The sequence below is a fragment of the Argentina anserina genome, chromosome 6 (genome assembly GCF_933775445.1).
Source record: "Argentina anserina chromosome 6, drPotAnse1.1, whole genome shotgun sequence".
In the NCBI taxonomy this organism is placed as follows: Eukaryota; Viridiplantae; Streptophyta; class Magnoliopsida; order Rosales; family Rosaceae; genus Argentina; species Argentina anserina.
Genome location: NC_065877.1, coordinates 5,979,934 through 5,999,007, shown reverse-complemented (window position 1 = coordinate 5,999,007; position 19,074 = coordinate 5,979,934). Strand labels below are relative to the sequence as shown.

Sequence of the window (19,074 nt, the reverse complement as noted above, 5' to 3'; positions counted from 1 at the left end):
ACGTTTGGAGGATTATCTGAAGGGAAGGATTGAGGCCGTTGGAATGGGGGGAGTATCCATCTGACGGCTGTGAGGGGGTCGGCCTTATCTTCGCCTTATCTGGTGATGGCGTAGTGGGGTAATGGAAATGGACTCGATGACTGATGTGAAGTGACCAGCGGCAGTGTGGCAGTTGTTGTGGTTGTGGTTGCATCTAACTATAAAATCTACCTGGGTTTTCCTGTGGCCACAAGCATTCCTCCTTCATTAAATTGCATGCTATTGGTGGAGGAGTTGATAGAGAATCGCCAATGACCTTGCTCGTGTGTTATGTTTACAGTGGATATATACGTTCACCTAGTTAACTGTAAAGTTGTTGTTGATGGAATGGTGTAGTAGCTTAGTATCGCTTGATGAATCCTGTGCAACAAAGTCTGTTGTTTACAATCCTAGCATATGTGTGTCATCCTAATTCACACTTATCTTGTTCACTCTCCTATTGTGAACAACTACCACTGCTGATCGATCATGGACTTTAACTCAATTCCACTACATTTCATTCTAAAATTCAACACAAGTTTTGATGTATAGGAACCGTGATGAACTTCTACAGTATAAGGGGTGGACTTTTGAGCAACAAAAAACCAAAAATCGACCAAAAGCACATCACATTGACTGTGAAATTGAAGCCATACAAAATTGTTACATGAGAGCCGGAAACCACACCAAATTAAACAAGATAGTTTGGCAGCAGTTTAGTCCATGCAAAAAAAAAAACCGTTTTAACTGAATTGAATCGATATGTATCTAATTATTAATGTTATATATTGTATCATGTGTCATGTACGTTCTTATTTGTTAAGGGTTACATACGATAAGGTTGCACACATATTACAAGTTCCATACAATAGGTTGCACACTCTACTCATCCAATACCTATTTTTGGTAGAGTTCGGTCTTCAGTTGGTGCTCTAAAACGCACCGATGATATGAGTCCACCCCAACTACCATACTTGAATTTAACTTCACCTTTGCGAATTGGTGATGATTTTAAATTTTTCGTTTTGTTTTCAGACAAAAAAAGAGGTTATTATTGGTCCGCACTCCGCAGTGACTCCTCACTTTGATTCAGCCCAACCAATTGGTTGAAGTAACGAAGCCCAAACCCAACAAAGTCGTCATAGTTCAGCATCAAATACCACTCTAGGTCAAAGTGCCCTACAGCCCAGGTGGCGCAATGCTTGTGACGACACGTGTGAAGAATGGAACAAGATACCTAGCTTGTCTTTGGCTGTAGGGGATAACTTGGCGGCAATCATCCCCTAATGCCACTACACCACTGATCATCTATCAGAACTATCTCAACCCCTTGATTTGATCTGAGACTCTGAGAGAGAGAAAGAAAACCCTCGCCTTCTGGAAACCCTCGGAAACCGGGTGTAGTAGGTAAAACCCTTTTCTCCCGCTGACCTCTTGAGCCGCTTATTCTCTTTTGCCTCGTACCGCTCCTTCCGGTCTCTCATCTCTCTCTTGTTAGTCTTACTCTTCTCTTCTCTTCTCTTCTCTTCTGTTTTTTCTTCTCTGTATTCACTAATCCTTTGATTCTCTCTTTCGGGTTTTGGCGTTTTTCTCAGGCGAATTGCCCCAGATTCCTTTTTGCTAAGGTAAGCCTTTTCTTCTTCTTTGTTTTTCTCAGATCTACTTCTGTTTCAGTCGCTGTTTTTTTAATTCAAAATTATAATTAAATATGCTCTGTTTTGCTTGCTTTGAAATTTCAGTAATTTAGTATTTGGTTGCCCGTGATTGCAATTATTTTGGAAGTTGTCGGCTGAATTCGTATTGTTCGTATTCCTTTTTTTTTTGCTCGTCAGTGTTAATGATTTTAGCTGGTTGATAAATTGGATTTATTTACAGCTTTGTTGATTTGTTTGTCAATCGTGAAAATCAGCTAATTTAGTTTTGGAATAATTTATGTTAAATATTTTTTTTTTTGAATTTCAGTTTAGTTTTTGATGTCACTCGAACAGCAATAAATTTTAGTAATTTCATGTATGTGTGTATTTATGGAGCTATGTTTGTAGCTGATATGATTATGAATGAATGCATGCGGTCTGGTTGGTTTGTGTGGGCGCGTTGACTTGACATTGTATAGTGGCTGGGTGTTTGACCCTGACTTGAATACTGCCCTCCTGTTGTTTGGTTGTCCTGTTATGTTCATGTTATTAGCGGATGATTGAATTGCTGTGTTTTGGCATACAGGCTTAATCTCAGAATAATGAGGCCTGCCAAGGCTAAGGGGGGAGCTAGAGCCCTGAAACCTGTCGATGATGGGTGAGTTGGCGGTTCCTTTCTGTTTGCAAACTATTCTTTTCACTTTGGTTTCAGTCGTTTAGGATTTACATTTTAATTTGCTTAACTATCATAGTTAAGGTCTTGTTTAGCTTTTTTGATGCACGCGTAAAATGTGCCGTCTTATTTTCAGGAGAGTTGGGAAACGAAAGGCTGCTGCTCCAGTTGATAAGGGTAGCAAAGGAAAGGCCAAACAGACGAAGAAGGCCAAGAAAGACCCCAACAAGCCTAAGAGGCCACCCAGTGCCTTTTTTGTGTTCCTGTATGTATCTCCTATCTCAAAACTTTAGGTAGTGGTACTCTTTGAAATTTAGATAATTTTTTTGTGGGTGTTCTAACTATTCTGTTTTTGTCAAAGTGGTGAGTTCAGGAAAGAGTTCAAGAAAGATAACCCCAATGTGAAAGGGGTGGCAGCTGTAAGTGATTTATTGACTTTTCATGATCCAATAGTTATAGTCAGATCTTGTCATATCTCCGAAAGAGAACTTATCTGTTTATTGCATGAACTTGAAGGTTGGGAAAGCTGGAGGAGAAAAGTGGAGATCCCTGACTGACGCTGTAAGTGTTTATTTTCTTTTTGTTATTATATGCCCAAAATTTTCAAATCCGGTACCCCTCTTTTTGGTTAGCACTTGGTCTGCATGCTGGGGATGCACATCCAATTGAGTTTTGGACATATAGAAGACAGTGTGTTTGTTAGCCAAGTACCAACTTGATTTTTGTGATATTTACACTTGTCACTTACTTTCATTTTTCTTCATGGATTCCAAAGGAAAAAGCTCCATATGAAGCTCAGTCTGCAAAAGCGAAGACAGAGTATGAAAAGCAGATGAAAATCTATGACAAAAAGCAGGTGAGTGATGAGTGATATCAGTGTCTGACCTTCTAATTACAGGATGGATGTGTTGGCTTGCCTCTTTTTTAAGATTGTTCTTAACAATTTATCATTTTATTCATTGCAGGGTGCACCTGATGATGCTGATGAAGAGTCAGAGAGGTCAAGATCTGAAGTGCATGATGAAGACGATGAGGCTAGTGGGGAGGTAGTCCTATATATACCACTGTTGCTTTGCCTTACTTCCTGTTTTCTTCCTTCTCATGGCAATAAGTTATTTTAGTAATGAAAAACACATAAACCATTGGCAAGTTCCGGATTGGATTCCAAAATTCCAATTGGGATGTGTGTTAGGTTATTACCTTTTAGTGATCCACTTCCTGTTGTCAGTGGGAAGTGAGCAAGACATGGGAGACCAAAAGTGGAGAATAATCCAAAAAGTGTATCTAAAATGATTTATGGTTGAACTACAAGCCTGTCTTTTTAAAAACCTGATGGCTGTGTTGAATCAAGTAGGAAGTTCCAACGAAAGGTAAAAGAAGGGAGTAGTAGCAGAGGACAATAAAATGAATTTTATTTATAGATTGGTGGGGGTAACAGCCAACAAAATATGTTAACCAAAAAAAAAAACAGCCAGCAAAATACATGAGTTTTGTATGTATTAGTTTTTCAGTCTATGAATAGTATGTGTGCTTCTGCAGTTGTTCTGATGCATATTTGCTGATTTCTTATTGTAGGAGGCTCAACCAAAAGCGGAGGAAGCAGAGGAGGAAGAGGTGGATGATGAGGATGAAGGAGAGGATGATGGTGAAGAAGAGGAAGATGACGATTGAGATCGTAACTCCTCTGGTTGGCAAAGTGGTTACTTTGTTTAGAGTAGATTTTGGATTTCGTAAACTAAGGTTGCATGGTGTTTTTGGAATCAGACTACAATTATTTCGAACTACTGTGTCCATATTATAATCACTTAAGCAGGAGCCTAAGTAGTAGCTTTCCTGTTAGTTCTTGTTAGTTTATGTGATAACGTTACTAATCTTATCCCCCAGTTTCATACTTGATTTGCAACCTAAAATCTCCCCTTTTCCTTTTCCTTTGCCTCTTTTTTTTTTTTAGAAATCCTTTGCCTCTAAATTACCATATTTTTTAATTACATAACGCTTTTCACATTTTTTCTTAATTGCTTCAGAAAAATGATGGTTTTATCTCATCTCTGTTACAAATGAATTGAACAAGTAATCCGAGAATACGGTGGGAAACAATCTGCAATACCTTCAATTGATTTCAAATGCAGTTGATTTTATTTAAACTTGAGGCCGAACAAGGATAGCAAGGTAGACGCAGAAACTTCTGAGGAAAAGTGCAGTACAGTTTCAAATCAAGCTGACCACTGAACCACAATTAAACGGTTGGGTAGTTCATATATATACAAATGAATGTGCCTGAAGCAGACTAACAACACAGGATGCTATTTACAACTTTCACAGAGTGCAAATGAATTGAATGAGCCATATACAATCAGCCTGGAGTTGACTATGGGTAAAGGTTTCCCAGCCTGTTTAAATAGGACCTGCTTCTAACAAGACTACAACAATTCATATAGATCATTATCTATAATTGTCATAAGAAACAACCCCATGATTTGGAACAAGGAGAGGCAGCTTCTCAATGTAGATACATAGTCTCTTCAAGTTCTCCCTTGAGATTGTAGTAAGGTCAACAATTTCATTGTTGCTGGTGTAGATCCAAAGTTCACATGAGTCGACTCTTTTAAGGCTGTCCCGGCAGAAGGGGCAGGACTGAGAGCGTGTCCGCCTAGATAAATCAAAAATGGCAATCTTTTAGCTGTGTTGAAATCTTCAATGAAGATCACAAAACTATAGTTACTAAACTCATGTTGTCATGCAGGTCGTATTACAAAAACCACACATCAGAATGCAAAGAGCCATCTGCTCCAGATATACAATTTTACGCTATGTAAATTGTAATGGTATTCTTGAACAAAGAGCTTTCATCCAAGAAGCCTTAAGATGATATCAGCTCATCAAGATATTAGACTGCTGCTATATATGCCCAGTATAATGGTTGCTTCACTTTTAAGCATGTATGCAACTATACATACTAAATGATCATGTATCAGGCCATGAATCTGTTTAAAAGTGAAAAAAAAAACATGCTAGATTAATTACTAGATGTGAAAGGGCAACTGGGAAATTTGGATTCAATTAGGTAATTCAGAAGTATTAGCAAAAGGATGAACACGGTTTTTAACAGCTGCTTACCAGTTCTGGTAGCACTTCATACACAAAGAGTGACTGCATTTGGGCAATACGACCTTGCTGTTCATCTCCATGCAAATACCGCATTCTTCTTCTCGCTCCAACTCAATTTCGGATAGCTTTCCTTTGTCTGTCTCATCTGTTCTCTTGTACTTGGAACATATTTCTCTCTGTTTCCGCTCTTCTACATCAGTCAGACCCCTTTGAAGTTGCAGTAATGAGGGAAATATCACACCTGTATCTCAAAAAATCAAAATGGATTTGCTATGCAGTAAATTCACGAATTTACTTTTTTCTTATCATTTTTCACTTACTGTAGAACTCTTTTAAACTAGCTTTTCTTTCATGAATTGACTTGGTGGTCTTCCCATCCTCATACGCCTGTGACAAAAAATTAACAAAATCATTAAAATGACATTTTCATGCCCAAGACAAGGAGAAATTTGCTTAGACCATTGTATCATATTAGACGACAGATAAGACAGAGTGATCCATAATTCCATATAACTTCATATCAATCAAACTATAGCTGAAAATAACAATTGATGTGTAGAACAGAATGCAATTTACTCTGTATATAAGAATTCTAAGCAATCCTAAGGCACCGGCAAGGTGATAGCCAGTCCACTGAATAAGAAACAGAAAGAATTGAGCGGTGGGGCTATACGATAATCTCATCTGAAGGCAACCCCCATCATATTCTCTTGGATAATCAGACGCCCTGTGTCACCAAGATAGATCTTACAAGTTAGAAACCACTGTAAGAATAGATGAAACCAACAAGATGCAACTTTCCTAACCGTACCCCTCCAGAAAATCCAACATGAATGATGCACGAAAAACAAAATTTAGGAACTCAAATTTGTAAGTTACGGAAAGGGCCAACAAATTTTCATAATGGCTGGAATCAGAAGATGATAAGGATATTTACTATATTTATACACAAATTCTCCTAACAAAATATTACCTAATTTGAAACAGTGAACTAACAAATTGCAGCCGACAAAGTCAGAAAGATTATAGAGAAAATACTCAAACAAGCACAAACCCTGTTCAATCAGCTTAATTAACCTTAATTTCCCTCATTCTTAGAATTCAGCAAACAATTCATAAGAAATTGTGAGGTAGGTTTCGAGCAGAATCATTACAACACTACTCAATTGTTCAACCTGCACAAACTATTGAAACCTAATCTTGCATAGCACTAGTATATATGTAACCATAGAGCTGAAAATTTCGAAAACAAAACTAGACAGATCAATGTTGCAACACGACACAATTTCCATCAAAGTTGTTCCAAATAAGCAAACCTGGGGATCTCCCAAAATCAGACAATCCATGAACCCAACAGAGAGAACTAAACTAAACTGAACTGTGGGTGCAGGCTTTTAGATTGATGAAAAGAAAAAGAAAAGGAGTACATGCTTACAAAGTATTGGCAAACTGAATATCAGCTTCAAGCGCCTTAAGCGAATCCTTAAAAGACTTGCGCATGTTCGGGCTCACCAACTCAATCACAGTTTCAAGCAACAATTAATCTCTCCCATCAAAAACAACTAATCATAAATCATCACCCCAAAACCTCGTCTCTGTTTCAGATTGAAAGACTACAAACGAAGAAGAAGGAGGAGAATACGTGATAATTTATTATGGGGTTTTGGGGCTGTAACTGCTGAAGCGTTAGCTATGAGAGAATATGGAACACTGTGTCTGTGTGAGAAAGAGAGGGAGAGAAAAGGGAGGCGGTGGGGCTTACTTGGCTTTCGCTTAGAGCACACGTAACAGGCTCTCTCTCTCGTTTCATAAATTAATGCCGAGAGAAGATGATGAACAAGACTATCTGATTTTACATCTCATTCGACTTGAAACGGGTAGATTATGATGCGACGTCGTTTCGGTGAGGTGGGTGTATAGAGGCTGCGTGCGACAGCAGGTGAGGCGTGTCTTGGGACGCGTGGCCTGCTGGCAGGGTTCTGGTTTAAACCGTTAGTTATGTGGGGCCCGGTCTTTGGTGGTTACAATTCTAGCGCGACGTGTCGTCATTGGTGGGTGTGGTCCCCACTGCACCGTGTCCCGTTGCAACACTATTTTCCTTGTTTGCATAAATTCGGAAAATAAGAAATGATGTATTTTGAGTAATCTGCATTTGCAATAATAAATGGGTTAACTTATTGATTGATTGAGACAAATTAAAATGTGAGAATATATGCTTCTTTCAGAGGACTCTAATATAGACTTTGCCATAGGTTTCTTGTAAAGGGTGGATTCCATTAGTCTATACTCCTTATTAATTTAGAGAAGAATCCACCAACTTGGAGTTGATTATCACTAATTAAGCAAACGAATCAATAGATGATAGAAATAAATTAAGGTATCCTCATTCATCGAAATAATATTAAGATATCCTCATTGCTCATCTGTGGATATGCCTAGTAATTTCCAATACCAAATACAAGAAGAGTGGCCATCTAAGATGATCGATCTTGTAGTGATTTTTGGAAAGAAAAGTGCACATACACGTTATACCTCAAGTTATTATGAATTGACTAACGTGGGGATTAGGTGAGTAATGTTCTTGTGCTTTATGATTGGTAATAGGTAGCTTGTCAATGAGAAAATTGCATCAAAATCAAAGTGTTGATGACAAGAGAGTAAGATTTTGTCATAGGTAACTAAGGAGGTAAGAGGGATTTTGTAGATCTCTCTCTCTCTCTCTCTCTCTCTCTCTCTCTCTCTCTAGGTTGCTACATAAAAGGAAGGACACGAAAACATTCTGAAAGTTGCAGTCTGCACCATGAAAGATTTGAAAACTACCATTTAGGAACAGTGAGACCCTAAAGAGAAAAATGTTAGGAATACTGAAACTTGAGTCTTTGGGGTTGGATGATAATGACAAGCCAACCTATTACCAGAGTGATCAAGGATATTGGCAACCGTGGAGTGAGAAGCTACCGTTTGCTTTGCTTGCAGCATGGACAAATTAACCAGAGCCAAGAACAGGGTCAAGTCACTCTTTTCATTGAATAAGAAAGCACAAACGATAGAGTAGAGTGTGGAATCGAGAATCCCATAAATAATAGTGCTTACCAATAACAATGAACCTGTTTAAGGAGGTCCAACACATTCTTTGATTCATAATATAAAATGATTTGGTAAGATGTGATTTCTCAGTTCTATTGATGTCACTGGCTTTCCTATAGACTGAAAGTTTGAAGTCTGGATACAATTTCTTGCGTATAGACTGCTATAGTCTCGGTGTCGTAGTGTCACTGTCTTGTAGTATTACATCTTTGACAACGATAGAATAACATGAGAGAATTTGCAACATAAGAATAATGCACAGTTAGGAGATTTACTGCAGAATAGAGAAGCATTTATAATTAAGATCCTACAGACAAAATTTCACTCTAAAAAAACCCACCAGACGGAAAACAGATTCCACTCTAAAACTGCAGAACCTCTGTGTGGCTCAGGTTCTTTGCTCCTGGGAAAACCCAGGGTGCATCCGTGCATGAATATCCAAATGCCATCATGATGCCATTTGCAGATCAACCAACTTAAGACCAAGAACAAATGGCATCAGAAACATTGTGATAAACCATATATGATATTCAAATGGGTATCATTTCATCGAGGGAAATTTCCTTGGGGACCTTCAAGTTAATTTGAAGTGTATCCCAGCCAATTCTATTCAACTGTAAGATGAAGTCCTCAAACCTATCTTCCATCTCCAAATGGCTTTGAGAAAGCTGTTCAAGTGTCATGCATGAGCTATTCCAGTTCTCATGTAACCAATACGCTTGCCATACACTTCGTAGGACGGACATACTTGTAGCTCCTACCTGCATTTTTGCCCAATATACATTTGATTAAACTTTGACAATAATCTTCTCTAAACCCCTGCCATCAGTATTGATACATACCTTAAATGACACAAATACCTCAAAGTCACTTCTTTGTTGGTTCACTACAAGGATATACTTCTCTTTTGAATATAGTTTCAGAAGTGCCTTAACCTGTTAAAGAAGAAAGGAATGAAGGACTGATATAAAAATTAAGAACTACTGGTTAAGACAGAAGCCCAGATTTTAAGATAAAAAAACTGGATGCCTTTTCTCCTGCATTATACAGGCTATCCCCTATTGAATTATATTTGCAAGTATTTACAAGATTATTGTTAACTATGCCATACATTCAACATCCTCAACAAGCTAGTTGATCGAATATAGAGAAACCTAGGCCTGCTGATGCAAAGCTTAAGTTTCTATCACATGATAAAGGTGGCATAGATGGTCCTAAAAAATAAATGTTGTCAAAAAAGACATTTGTTGTGCTAGCTTCTGCCAATATTATGGAGAGAAGTACTTCTAATGTTCTCAGTGGCTCAGTAAAAAATTTACGGTTATAAGCAGCACGATAAAGTACGGATTACCATTGGAGCAGCTTTCTCCCCAACAATCATCTCTTCCAAGGGCACACCAAATGTTATTCGGGGTGTCATAAATCTTGGCCACAATAATATGTTCTCTTCCTTATTGCAACTCATGATACCTAAATGAAACTACCAAAAATAATGGTCATTCTTATTTGATGAGAAACTTTCATCAACAAAGGAGCAGAAATATTATGATCCTTACCAGGAACAGTAGAGTATAATATGTGTGACTTTACCAATATACAAGCACGCTTAAGATTTATCTGCAAGGAAATTAAAAGAGAAAGAACAGTTTGATTAGAATTAGGTCCTTCCTATTACACATTGCACACTGCATGTATGCGCATAGAACAACTAAAATGAGAGAGATCAACAGTATTACTGAGTCAAATTGGAGAACTGATAGTGATAGATAGCGCAACCAGAGGTGCAGAAGCCGCATGACTATCCATGTAGTCACCAAAGTTGAGTATGATTTGACAAGGCCAGGTGTATCCTGCATTCACAGTTCAGTTATTTCAAATTATCTAAGGAAGAGGTTAGTCCCCAGTATATGCAAATTACTATATAGATAATGTAGTAGTGGGGAAGAAACTCAAAGGCATACCAGGAACAGTATGCCCAAACCAAGGCCAAGCAGCTGAGCAGTTACTTCCCAAACTTCTTCCTGAAACAATTGATCAATCAATTATGGGATAAGCATTCTCCATTCCAAAAATTAATACAATTCATCAACAGAAAAAACAGAAACAAAGCGCATTTACAACGCTTTGCTCTAAAAATGTGAATTTAATTGCAAAGTTACTCTTCAATTACCTTTGCTGCTACATCTCCCAGATTTCCCGAAATGGCAAAATGACTTTGAATCACTCGGAATGAAGGATCTTTTAGTCCTCTGGCAACAGCCTGTTTACATGTCCACATCATGTAAATGGTGGAATCCTTGATAATTATTGACACATACATGGATTACATGCATGTCTACGGCTAGAAGGAGGAACACTACTATAGCTTGATGAGTATTTGATACTTTGGAAGAAATGAAAAAAAGCTAGAGCTACATAAGGACATAGAGCGAGGATACCTTAGTGAGATTTCCGAGAGATGCCAACGGCAGGAAAAAGGCAGGATACAATGGTGTAGTAAGATCGAAAATGCTGCATGATGCATAAAAGGTTAATTATCTGATAAGTCATTTTCATTTCACAGATTTCAATTGAACAGTATCCAACAGAATATCTCTTAAACGAACCTTCCTGCACTGCCAATGAAGTCTGCATATAAGCGCCACTGCTTTGGATCATCATCAAAAAGATTCCCAAATCGCCCACCTGAAGAAGAGAGCAACTATCACAGATAGAATACAGCACATAATTTGTATTTAGCTTTCTCTATGATTGACAGACCGATAAACAAGCGTCCAACAGCTCCTATTCCATCTTTTGAAACCCATCTGCAGAAACAATCTCACAACCTACAGTTCAGTCCGATAAAGAGAACTGAGATATAAATGTTGCTTTACAGATATGAATTTGCTTTACAAAACCAACTTAGAAGAGAATGATATTCTTGGGTTTTAAGTATCAGATGGTGAGGTGTAGAATAAATTAGGCATTGTTCCTAGTAGTTTAAGAAAAATGACACTTCCATGCTTGATGCCATATGATTAAACACTCAGCAAGAAGAGAAACATATATTCACCTGATAGCAGCAGCTGAAGCAGCAGCAGTACTGCCAGAAAAGGAGCCAACACCAACAGCCTGCAAGTAACACATGATTAAAAAAACTGAATTTCATTTTTGCAAAATCGGAAGATAATGACTTGAAGACGGCCTCTAACCTTTAGTAGACTTGAAGTGACTAAAGTCTGACATATCCATGCAGTAACATTGGTAGGGAACTGTAACAACATGTACAGTAGATAATCATCAGAAACTGATCCTGTAACAAAGGAAAAACAAGACGAAAGTTAGAAATGACTACAAACACAATATAAATCATAATTCGGTTCACATGTGCGCTTATTCCTTGATTAAAATAAAGGCATATCATACTACTCTTCGTACGTAATAAACCTACTGATAAATGTATAAGTTGGTCCAATACATGACCCTTGTGTGTGTCATTCATGTTAGTCACCTGGGAAGCCTGCAGGAAAGATGAAATCTTTAACAATAGCCGGAAGCCACAATAATTCAGCATTGGAGAAATGTGAGCTGCGGGAGGTAGTAGGATTTGAACTAGGTTCCTCGACAAATGTGTCTACCTGCAATTCATCACCTACCACATACCTGCTTGTGAAATTGAAACCACATTTCAATAGTAGAAGCTTCATTCCTTGTAGCCTTAAAAAAAAAGGGTTCAAATTGACAATAAGTAGCAAAAAGGGTGAAATAGTAAAAGAGGAAGGACCTCTTAGCAGTGCCATTTCCATATCTCTCCACCAATATCAGATGTGGCTGGTCTCGGTTCCTGTCAGCAGCAATTCAAAATTGGGACAGCGTATCTTTAAAACTCAACCGAAACCTTTTCTAATTAGAATCCAAACAGAATAGAATGAAGCTTTACCCGCCGTTACCGGCATCGTCGTCTTCGTAATGAGAAGAGTTAGAGGATGAGCACGCGGTTCGAGAGAAGCAAGGTCTGAAATTGGGAGTCCTTCTAGAAGAATTCAAAGCATAAATGGGAAGCGAGAGCTGTAGAGTACAATAAGGCATTGAATTGAACTGACTGGAGATGTTGAATCGTGTTCGTCTTCTTCGTTTCTTTTATCTTCTAAGGACCGGATCTATTATCCGGGTTTTTGGTTTGGAGATTTACGTGGGGATATAACTGTCTTTTTCTGTAACGTTTTCGAACGAACTCCTTCGTTTATGGTCCGTATTAGGCTATCTACGGCTCGTTTCCGAGCGTTTCCTCAGGTTCAGAGATATCATTCATTAGAATACTCGTCGGAGAGGTCCCGAAAGTGTCCGGATATGAGCCAGAGAAAATAAGATGAATTGTGAAAAGACAGTTTTACCCCTATATGTTTTCTGGACTGAACAACTGATTCAACCGCCTATCTTCCTGCCCTTGTCTTATACTCTTATACCACCCAAAACGTACGGCCATCACCCGGCGGCGTCGTTTCGCTAGCCGGGTAAAAGATTGGACAACAGTCTAGTTCTTTTTGCCCACCTCTAAAAAAATTTACTCAAGTTAAAACCTTAATTTGCTTTGCTATGTTATTCGTACGCAGAATCAGTTTATAACTTTAAAAATAGGAAGAAACAGTAGATTAACAGCTTCCATTACTGAAAATGAGTTGTATTACAACGAAAGAGGCCAGGTAAATCAATGCCTAGCAAATTCAATAACATCTACAAATGACAAACCACGACTGCATAGCGCAGTGGAAACACAACTTCCGCAAATTATCTGGCAACCTAACTAGCACTAATGACTAAGGCCTGTCCTACAAAACACAGCCTTAGGATTCACTCCGGAAATCTACATTCTAGCTATTATGAAAGCATTTTCAGTCTTTCACCGATATAAGGATGAGTTTTTGGGAACAGATAAATCGACAACAAAAATTTGTGAAAGATACGCCTAGTGTGCTGGTGTAGTTTAGTTCAATATAGTGGGGGCCAACAAAAATGCAGAATTGTTCAGCCAGCCTTCTGCTGTTGTTTACTGCTATTTTCATCCACAATTCGCTGAAACTCCTTCTGACTGGTCACAATCAGACGTTTGACCATGTCGTAAGTAGTAAGCCTAATGCTGCATTTGAAAGAGGAGACTTCATCAGGTTATAGTGTTTCAAAGTTTAAATGTCTCTGGTGAACTTCATGTCTGGTATAAATGCACATGTAAACACAAGCAGGGAAACAATAAGCAAAATCTAATGTTAGGAATGGAATTAATTAACATGCAGCGCAAACGAAGAGGGTGCTCTCTTTAATGGCTTCCAAAATTCAAACGCCATGAGAGATAAAATGGGCAATACAGGATATATGATATGCACATATCCTGTTGTATGTTTTTTCAACCCCGTGGAACCAACCCAGAAATTTCATCTCCCTCCTCCTTCCCCTCCCCAAAAAAAAAAGTCCAAGACCATGGTTTCCCACCCAAAACAGTGGGACTGTAACACAAGGTTTATTGAGCAATATCGCATGTTCTTATTTGCTCTCCATTATCTCTTTTTAGTGAATCATCTTTGCATATTTAACTCAGATTTTTTTTGATAAAGGCTTTAGAAGACTGAGGATAAGGAGAAAATCCAGAATGCTCTCTCACACAAACTCCAGACAATCACAACTGCTACAGCTTTGGAAAATGGAAACGATTATACAAATTCGATGATGATCAAAAGCAAGATAGGTATGCATGGAACCTGCTGTTTGGTAGAGTTTTCAAAGCATTAGGCAAGAAGCCCCTATACAGGCCTATGAGTCCATCACGAGCCACGATACCTGCACAAGCAACAAAAACTTTACTACAAGGACTTTAAATATGGAGCCAAAAGAATAACTTCCTTACAAAAACAAACCAATTCGAAGAATAGAACATCGGAATTTTTTTCTTGTAATCATAGATAAAGATGATGTTGCAAGCTACAACTTAACAATGAATTAACAGCAACGTATGTTTAGAAAACCTAGAACATGATATATTTGCTTAATGGTACCTACTGATTTCTCATTTAGGGATAGATAGACAGCAGACTGGCAATGGAGAGAGCTTATATACTAAACTCAGTGGTGTGAAACAAAGTATCAAGTTGTAACAAAGATATCAAACAACAATAATACAATATGGTTTTACTTAACTTGACTTTAAGACAGAATCACCAAATAAAGTTCCAACATAAATGAAAACAGCTTAGAAGATATACGATCGTTTAAGTAACGTACATTAGAAGTTTAGAACTTAATAATTGTTAATGTCCAGTAGTTCTATGCCAATTGCTACGGTCATATAAGTAATACCATGAAGTTACCTGGAATTGCATCGAAAATCGTCTTGTAAGGAGTGCCCCTCATCTGCATCTGTCTTCTCACAGTGTCCAAAGGATAGCACGTGAGTGTGGCAAGTGAAGCTGAGACAAGACCCGTTAGCAGAGATGCTTCAGTTCTCTTTTGAAATTCCTCTGGTAAAGACTTTTTCACCCTGTCATCCAAAGAAGACTATGGTTACATACCGTGTATACTCTTTCAAAGTAATATAAAAAGAGGTAGGAGCAAGTGGACTCACAAGTCAAAAACGCAGAAATTGACAGCAATATATGGAGCTATTCCAATAAGAGAAGGTCCAAGACCATAATAGAACGATGCAAATCCTTCCTCCCTTAGCATGGTTAAGGCAATCTGGAAATAACACTTCAAAGTTCATTTTCTCTAAATTAAGATAGCTTGTCATAAATAAAATGATCAGGTCTATCATACCTCAGTCATAGTTCGGTACCCCGGTTCAACTGCTAACCGTAACCTCAGAACATCTAACGGATATGTTACCTAGAGGAAGGAAATAGTACACATTTAAATGGCTGAGCATGACAGGAAGTTGAACTTAAAAGTGGATGCCATTTATATAAATCCACTACTGCTTTACTTACAAAAGTGGATGTCATCCCTGCACAAGCCCCTGCTGCTAGTCTTCCAAGAAGAGAGAGCTCACCATCTTTTCCAGTAAAGAATTTCTACAAATTCCACATGTAGATATTAAGTTCTGGATACATGGAATTTGGCATAAGATTTTCTTAAATTTGGGTTCACAATTACCTTGTAAGCTTCATAAGCAAAAAGTTGAACAGCACTGTAAGGGATAATCCGTATCACCTGACCCAAAAATTAATTTCAATTAAGATGCAGTTCATGAAAGTTTCAAATCCCAGGAAATAAGTTGATAGACACCGAATAACCAATTTAATGAGCACACAAACCTGTGGAAGGTTGCCTTTCCAGTACCCTTTGAGTCCTTCTTCTTTTCCTATCAGAGTTATGGCCTGAATTGTATACAAGAGCATTTAAACGTAATGAGATGGTCATAGATGATGAAGATATACAGAACCCCTTACAAAAGATAAACTACGCATCTGTCTGTTTCCTGTTATTCTTAATTCTACATAATTAGAGTATATGTAGACCAAAAACCAGAATAAGAGAAACTAAGCAGCAATGCATACTGAATAGTTCACTTCTTAGCTGGCATTATGTCCAAATTTCAGGTCTGCAATCTCTGCGTCACACAACCCATATGTGTAAGACAGCACATACTTCATGCCCTAGCAAAATGTGAAACAGCTTTGTCTCAGAAGAATAAGCCACAACCAAAACATACCTCAACAAAACTAATAGCCTTCTTAGCACTTGCTTGGCCAACTCGCACGCCATGAGTCTGCAAACATATCAACCAATTTTAGAGTACTGAAACCTTCCAATTGAGCCACTACATTGTCAAAATAAAGCAAACACAGTAATAACAACATGTGTAAATGCTGCATATCAAAATAGAGAACCACATTATCCCTATATTCTAATTAAAATGTCGCATTTTCATTCCAGAATATTAAAAAAACACTGCATTCCTTGTATCCAAGAAACCAGCTCGATATTACTTATTTATACAAGTTCTCAAATAACAACGGTCCAAGAATATAAACTTACCTAATGCAGCTATTTTTACCTTAAATTCTTTACTATATCTAATGTCAAAAGGCAAATGCTTATTCGTGTATTTACAATACCTTGAAAACCTAGAAAATTATACATTTCTAACATGCAATTTCCATTTCCACAGTAACCAAAGTGACTACATTCATTACCCCCTAAACGACGTCGCACGCTAACCACATAAATAGTACCCCAAAAAAAGCGTCACAATCTCAAAGCCAAACAAAGAGTGAAACCGACGCACCTGCATAAGAATCTTGATACGGTCGAGCGGCGCCGTGACCGACTTGGCGACGGCGCCGGCAACAGCTCCGGCGCAGAAGAGCGCCAAATCCTTGGGGACGCAGGCGAGTATGGCGAGCGGGTGCTTCAGAAGCTGAGCGGGCGACGGCGCGAACTCCTTGTGCTGGTCGCGCTTCTCGGCGACGGAGAGGCATGCGAAATTGCAGCGAATGCCGGCGCCGGGGGAGGTGGAGACGGCGTAGGAGAGGTGCGAGGTCTTCCAGAGGGGGTCGTGGTCAAGGGAGAGAGAGTGTGAGGAGGAGGAGGAGGTTAGGGTTAGGGATGGGATGGGGCGCCATGAGAGAATGGGGTGGTCGTCGGTCATGGAAATTGAGGTGAAGAAGAAGAAGATAAGAGAGAGGGAGGTTAAGGCAGTTGCAGAGGGAATGGGAATGAGAATGAGAATGAGAATGAGAATGCGAGTGAGAGAGATTTGTATAGGGCGGGTTTTAGAAATGCGCGTGATTGTACCTACCAAGTGGTAGTTCGGGTTTTGGGCTAGGCCTGTAATATTTATAAAGCTCTAATGGGCTGTTATCTCGGATCTCACCTACCCATTTTGTTTATGGGGATCCGTTTTTGCTTGAGAAACACGTATGATCTAATCTTCTAGATTTGCAACTCTCATTTACAATCGATCTCACCATCGCAAGACCGGATATGAATGGTTGAAGACCTCGTTGGGGACTTGAGGGGGTTCTGTGCAACGTGCGTATCATTGTGGATCGTATTTTCCACGAACGCACTAAGCACATTGGAGTTATATATATAGGCATAAATGCCGATTTACACCTCAAATTTGGCTGAAATTGTCAATTTGCACCTCGAACTTGCATTTGAGTCAATTTACCTCCTAAACTTGGTAAAAATTGCCGATTTGCACCTCATCCGTTAAATTTAATTGAATCTATCCAATTTTGCGTCACATGTCATGCACATGAGGGGTAATGTTGTCATTATATATTTATTCATATTGAATAATGAAATAAATTAATAACATTACTTAAGAGGAACACTTGCTACAATTTTTGTTTTTGCGAAACATGTTATTGATTTATATATTTATTATTTTATGTAATATGGTATGTTAAAAGATATTAGAAAAAATATAAATAAATAAATACATTGAAAATTAAAAATAAATGTGTGTTCCGAGAGAATTATTATTCTACCATTGTGTGTGTCTTAGCCTTATTAGGTTTCCTGTTAGAGATAGATTTACATCTCTGTAATAGATTAGGACTCTGAATCCTACGAAATTGTGGTTATGTAATGCCTATATATTGGCCTCATTATCAATCAATAAACGGTTACGTTATGTTGTATTATTCTCGTTTTGTTCATCCTCCAACAATGTGTACATATAAAAATATATTTATACACAACACACTATATTTGAATGAGTGGGTATATTGAATATATAATTCAAAGTATGGTTAAATAGGTAGAAAAAAAGATGTAAATAAATAATTTGATTAACAAAATAATCCTCATTTTAAAGAATATTTTTATTTGTTTTTAAGAAAAATATAAATAGAAAATGACGACATTACTCTCATGTGCATGACATGTGACGCAAAATTGGATAGAAACAGTTAAATTTAACGGATATGGTGCAAATCAGTAATTTTTACCAAGTTTAGGAGGTAAATTGACTCAAATACAAGTTCGGGGTGTAAATCGTCAATTTTTACCAAGTTTAGGAGGTAAATTGACTCAAATACAAGTTCGGGGTGTAAATCGTCAATTTTTACCAAGTTTAGGAGGTAAATTGACTCAAATGCAAATTCGGGGTGGAAATTGACAATTTCAGCCAAATTTAGGGTGCAAATCGGTATTTATGCCTATATATATACTGCCACTTCATGTTCATTCTAATAACGGCGAGCAAATTAGGAATAGCCAGGCTTAAGAAGTACTAGAAGCTACTGATTGTTTTGATCCCCAAGTCTTTTGGTTTTACTTCTTTCTTACACTTTCTGTTTACTAGGTTCATTGATTTGAGGAGTCAACATTTAGAGCTGTCCGTTTAGTCAAATCCGATCCATGTTTTATGACTGTTCACATTGAAGTAATTTCGCGTGGAGACTTAAACAGTGTTTAATTGATCGATCTGTTGGTCACAAGCATGTTGCTTCTCCTCCTATACATCTGTTGCACACTTGCACCCTATACATGTTCATTATGAATGAAATATACAAACACATTACCATTGAAAAGTTTCAACATTGATCATTCGGTTAATTCTTGTTGCTCGAT

General features: G+C 38.1%; 4 protein-coding genes across 6 annotated transcripts; 1 reads left to right on the top strand and 3 right to left on the bottom strand.

Moving 5' to 3' along the window:
- Positions 1–1,493: 1,493 nt before the first annotated feature.
- LOC126798030 (high mobility group B protein 1-like) lies at positions 1,494–4,253 on the top strand. Its single transcript, XM_050524847.1, has 9 exons — positions 1,494–1,512; positions 1,602–1,643; positions 2,239–2,310; positions 2,462–2,590; positions 2,687–2,744; positions 2,842–2,886; positions 3,101–3,181; positions 3,291–3,371; positions 3,901–4,253. The coding sequence occupies exons 3-9, from the start codon at positions 2,255–2,257 to the stop codon at positions 3,994–3,996; spliced, it is 546 nt and encodes a 181-aa protein (XP_050380804.1). The 5' UTR covers positions 1,494–1,512; positions 1,602–1,643; positions 2,239–2,254; the 3' UTR covers positions 3,997–4,253.
- Positions 4,254–4,553: 300 nt separating this feature from the next.
- On the bottom strand, positions 4,554–7,164 carry LOC126799181 (E3 ubiquitin-protein ligase AIRP2). 2 transcript variants are annotated; one of them, XM_050526319.1, is made up of 5 exons: positions 6,869–7,164; positions 6,010–6,160; positions 5,754–5,820; positions 5,443–5,623; positions 4,554–4,975 (listed from the first exon to the last, which is right to left on the bottom strand). In XM_050526319.1, exons 1-5 carry the CDS (start codon positions 6,931–6,933, stop codon positions 4,768–4,770), a joined length of 672 nt encoding a protein of 223 aa, XP_050382276.1. In that variant the 5' UTR covers positions 6,934–7,164; the 3' UTR covers positions 4,554–4,767. The 2 variants fall into 2 exon arrangements, with proteins under 2 accessions (XP_050382276.1, XP_050382275.1); XM_050526318.1 differs by having other exon boundaries at positions 5,443–5,674; positions 6,869–7,158.
- Positions 7,165–8,584: 1,420 nt separating this feature from the next.
- Positions 8,585–12,646, bottom strand: LOC126798506 (protein root UVB sensitive 5). 2 transcript variants are annotated; one of them, XM_050525501.1, is made up of 15 exons: positions 12,443–12,646; positions 12,287–12,346; positions 12,014–12,165; positions 11,715–11,815; positions 11,576–11,634; positions 11,281–11,327; positions 11,127–11,205; positions 10,959–11,031; positions 10,691–10,780; positions 10,482–10,541; positions 10,257–10,370; positions 10,077–10,137; positions 9,872–9,990; positions 9,363–9,455; positions 8,585–9,281 (listed from the first exon to the last, which is right to left on the bottom strand). In XM_050525501.1, exons 1-15 carry the CDS (start codon positions 12,589–12,591, stop codon positions 9,051–9,053), a joined length of 1,488 nt encoding a protein of 495 aa, XP_050381458.1. In that variant the 5' UTR covers positions 12,592–12,646; the 3' UTR covers positions 8,585–9,050. The 2 variants fall into 2 exon arrangements, with proteins under 2 accessions (XP_050381458.1, XP_050381459.1); XM_050525502.1 differs by lacking the exon at positions 10,077–10,137 and having other exon boundaries at positions 9,872–10,000.
- A 510-nt stretch (positions 12,647–13,156) lies between these two features.
- On the bottom strand, positions 13,157–17,193 carry LOC126798851 (probable envelope ADP,ATP carrier protein, chloroplastic). The gene is made up of 10 exons (XM_050525919.1): positions 16,778–17,193; positions 16,202–16,258; positions 15,804–15,866; positions 15,643–15,699; positions 15,477–15,560; positions 15,307–15,375; positions 15,116–15,228; positions 14,862–15,031; positions 14,256–14,334; positions 13,157–13,639 (listed from the first exon to the last, which is right to left on the bottom strand). The coding sequence occupies exons 1-10, from the start codon at positions 17,138–17,140 to the stop codon at positions 13,528–13,530; spliced, it is 1,167 nt and encodes a 388-aa protein (XP_050381876.1). The 5' UTR covers positions 17,141–17,193; the 3' UTR covers positions 13,157–13,527.
- Between the last annotated feature and the right edge of the window lie 1,881 nt (positions 17,194–19,074).

Excerpts from the sequence above, each read along its gene's own strand:
- LOC126798030 (XM_050524847.1), top strand. The coding sequence starts at position 2,255 with ATGAGGCCTGCCAAGGCTAAGGGGGGAGCTAGAGCCCTGAAACCTGTC. Across the intron at positions 2,311-2,461 it reads CTGAAACCTGTCGATGATGG|GAGAGTTGGGAAACGAAAGG; the intron begins GTGAGTTGGCGG and ends TCTTATTTTCAG. Across the intron at positions 3,372-3,900 it reads ACGATGAGGCTAGTGGGGAG|GAGGCTCAACCAAAAGCGGA; the intron begins GTAGTCCTATAT and ends TTCTTATTGTAG.
- LOC126799181 (XM_050526318.1), bottom strand. The coding sequence starts at position 6,933 with ATGCGCAAGTCTTTTAAGGATTCGCTTAAGGCGCTTGAAGCTGATATT. Across the intron at positions 6,161-6,868 it reads ATTCAGTTTGCCAATACTTT|GGCGTCTGATTATCCAAGAG; the intron begins GTAAGCATGTAC and ends TTGGTGACACAG. Across the intron at positions 5,821-6,009 it reads TTAGAATTCTTATATACAGA|GCGTATGAGGATGGGAAGAC; the intron begins GTAAATTGCATT and ends TTTTTGTCACAG.
- LOC126798506 (XM_050525501.1), bottom strand. The coding sequence starts at position 12,591 with ATGCCTTATTGTACTCTACAGCTCTCGCTTCCCATTTATGCTTTGAAT. Across the intron at positions 11,328-11,575 it reads GCTTCAGCTGCTGCTATCAG|ATGGGTTTCAAAAGATGGAA; the intron begins GTGAATATATGT and ends TTGTTTCTGCAG. Across the intron at positions 10,371-10,481 it reads GTTTGGGCATACTGTTCCTG|GATACACCTGGCCTTGTCAA; the intron begins GTATGCCTTTGA and ends CTGTGAATGCAG.
- LOC126798851 (XM_050525919.1), bottom strand. The coding sequence starts at position 17,140 with ATGACCGACGACCACCCCATTCTCTCATGGCGCCCCATCCCATCCCTA. Across the intron at positions 15,867-16,201 it reads AGGCTATTAGTTTTGTTGAG|GCCATAACTCTGATAGGAAA; the intron begins GTATGTTTTGGT and ends TATACAATTCAG. Across the intron at positions 14,335-14,861 it reads GATTTTCGATGCAATTCCAG|GTATCGTGGCTCGTGATGGA; the intron begins GTAACTTCATGG and ends TTGCTTGTGCAG.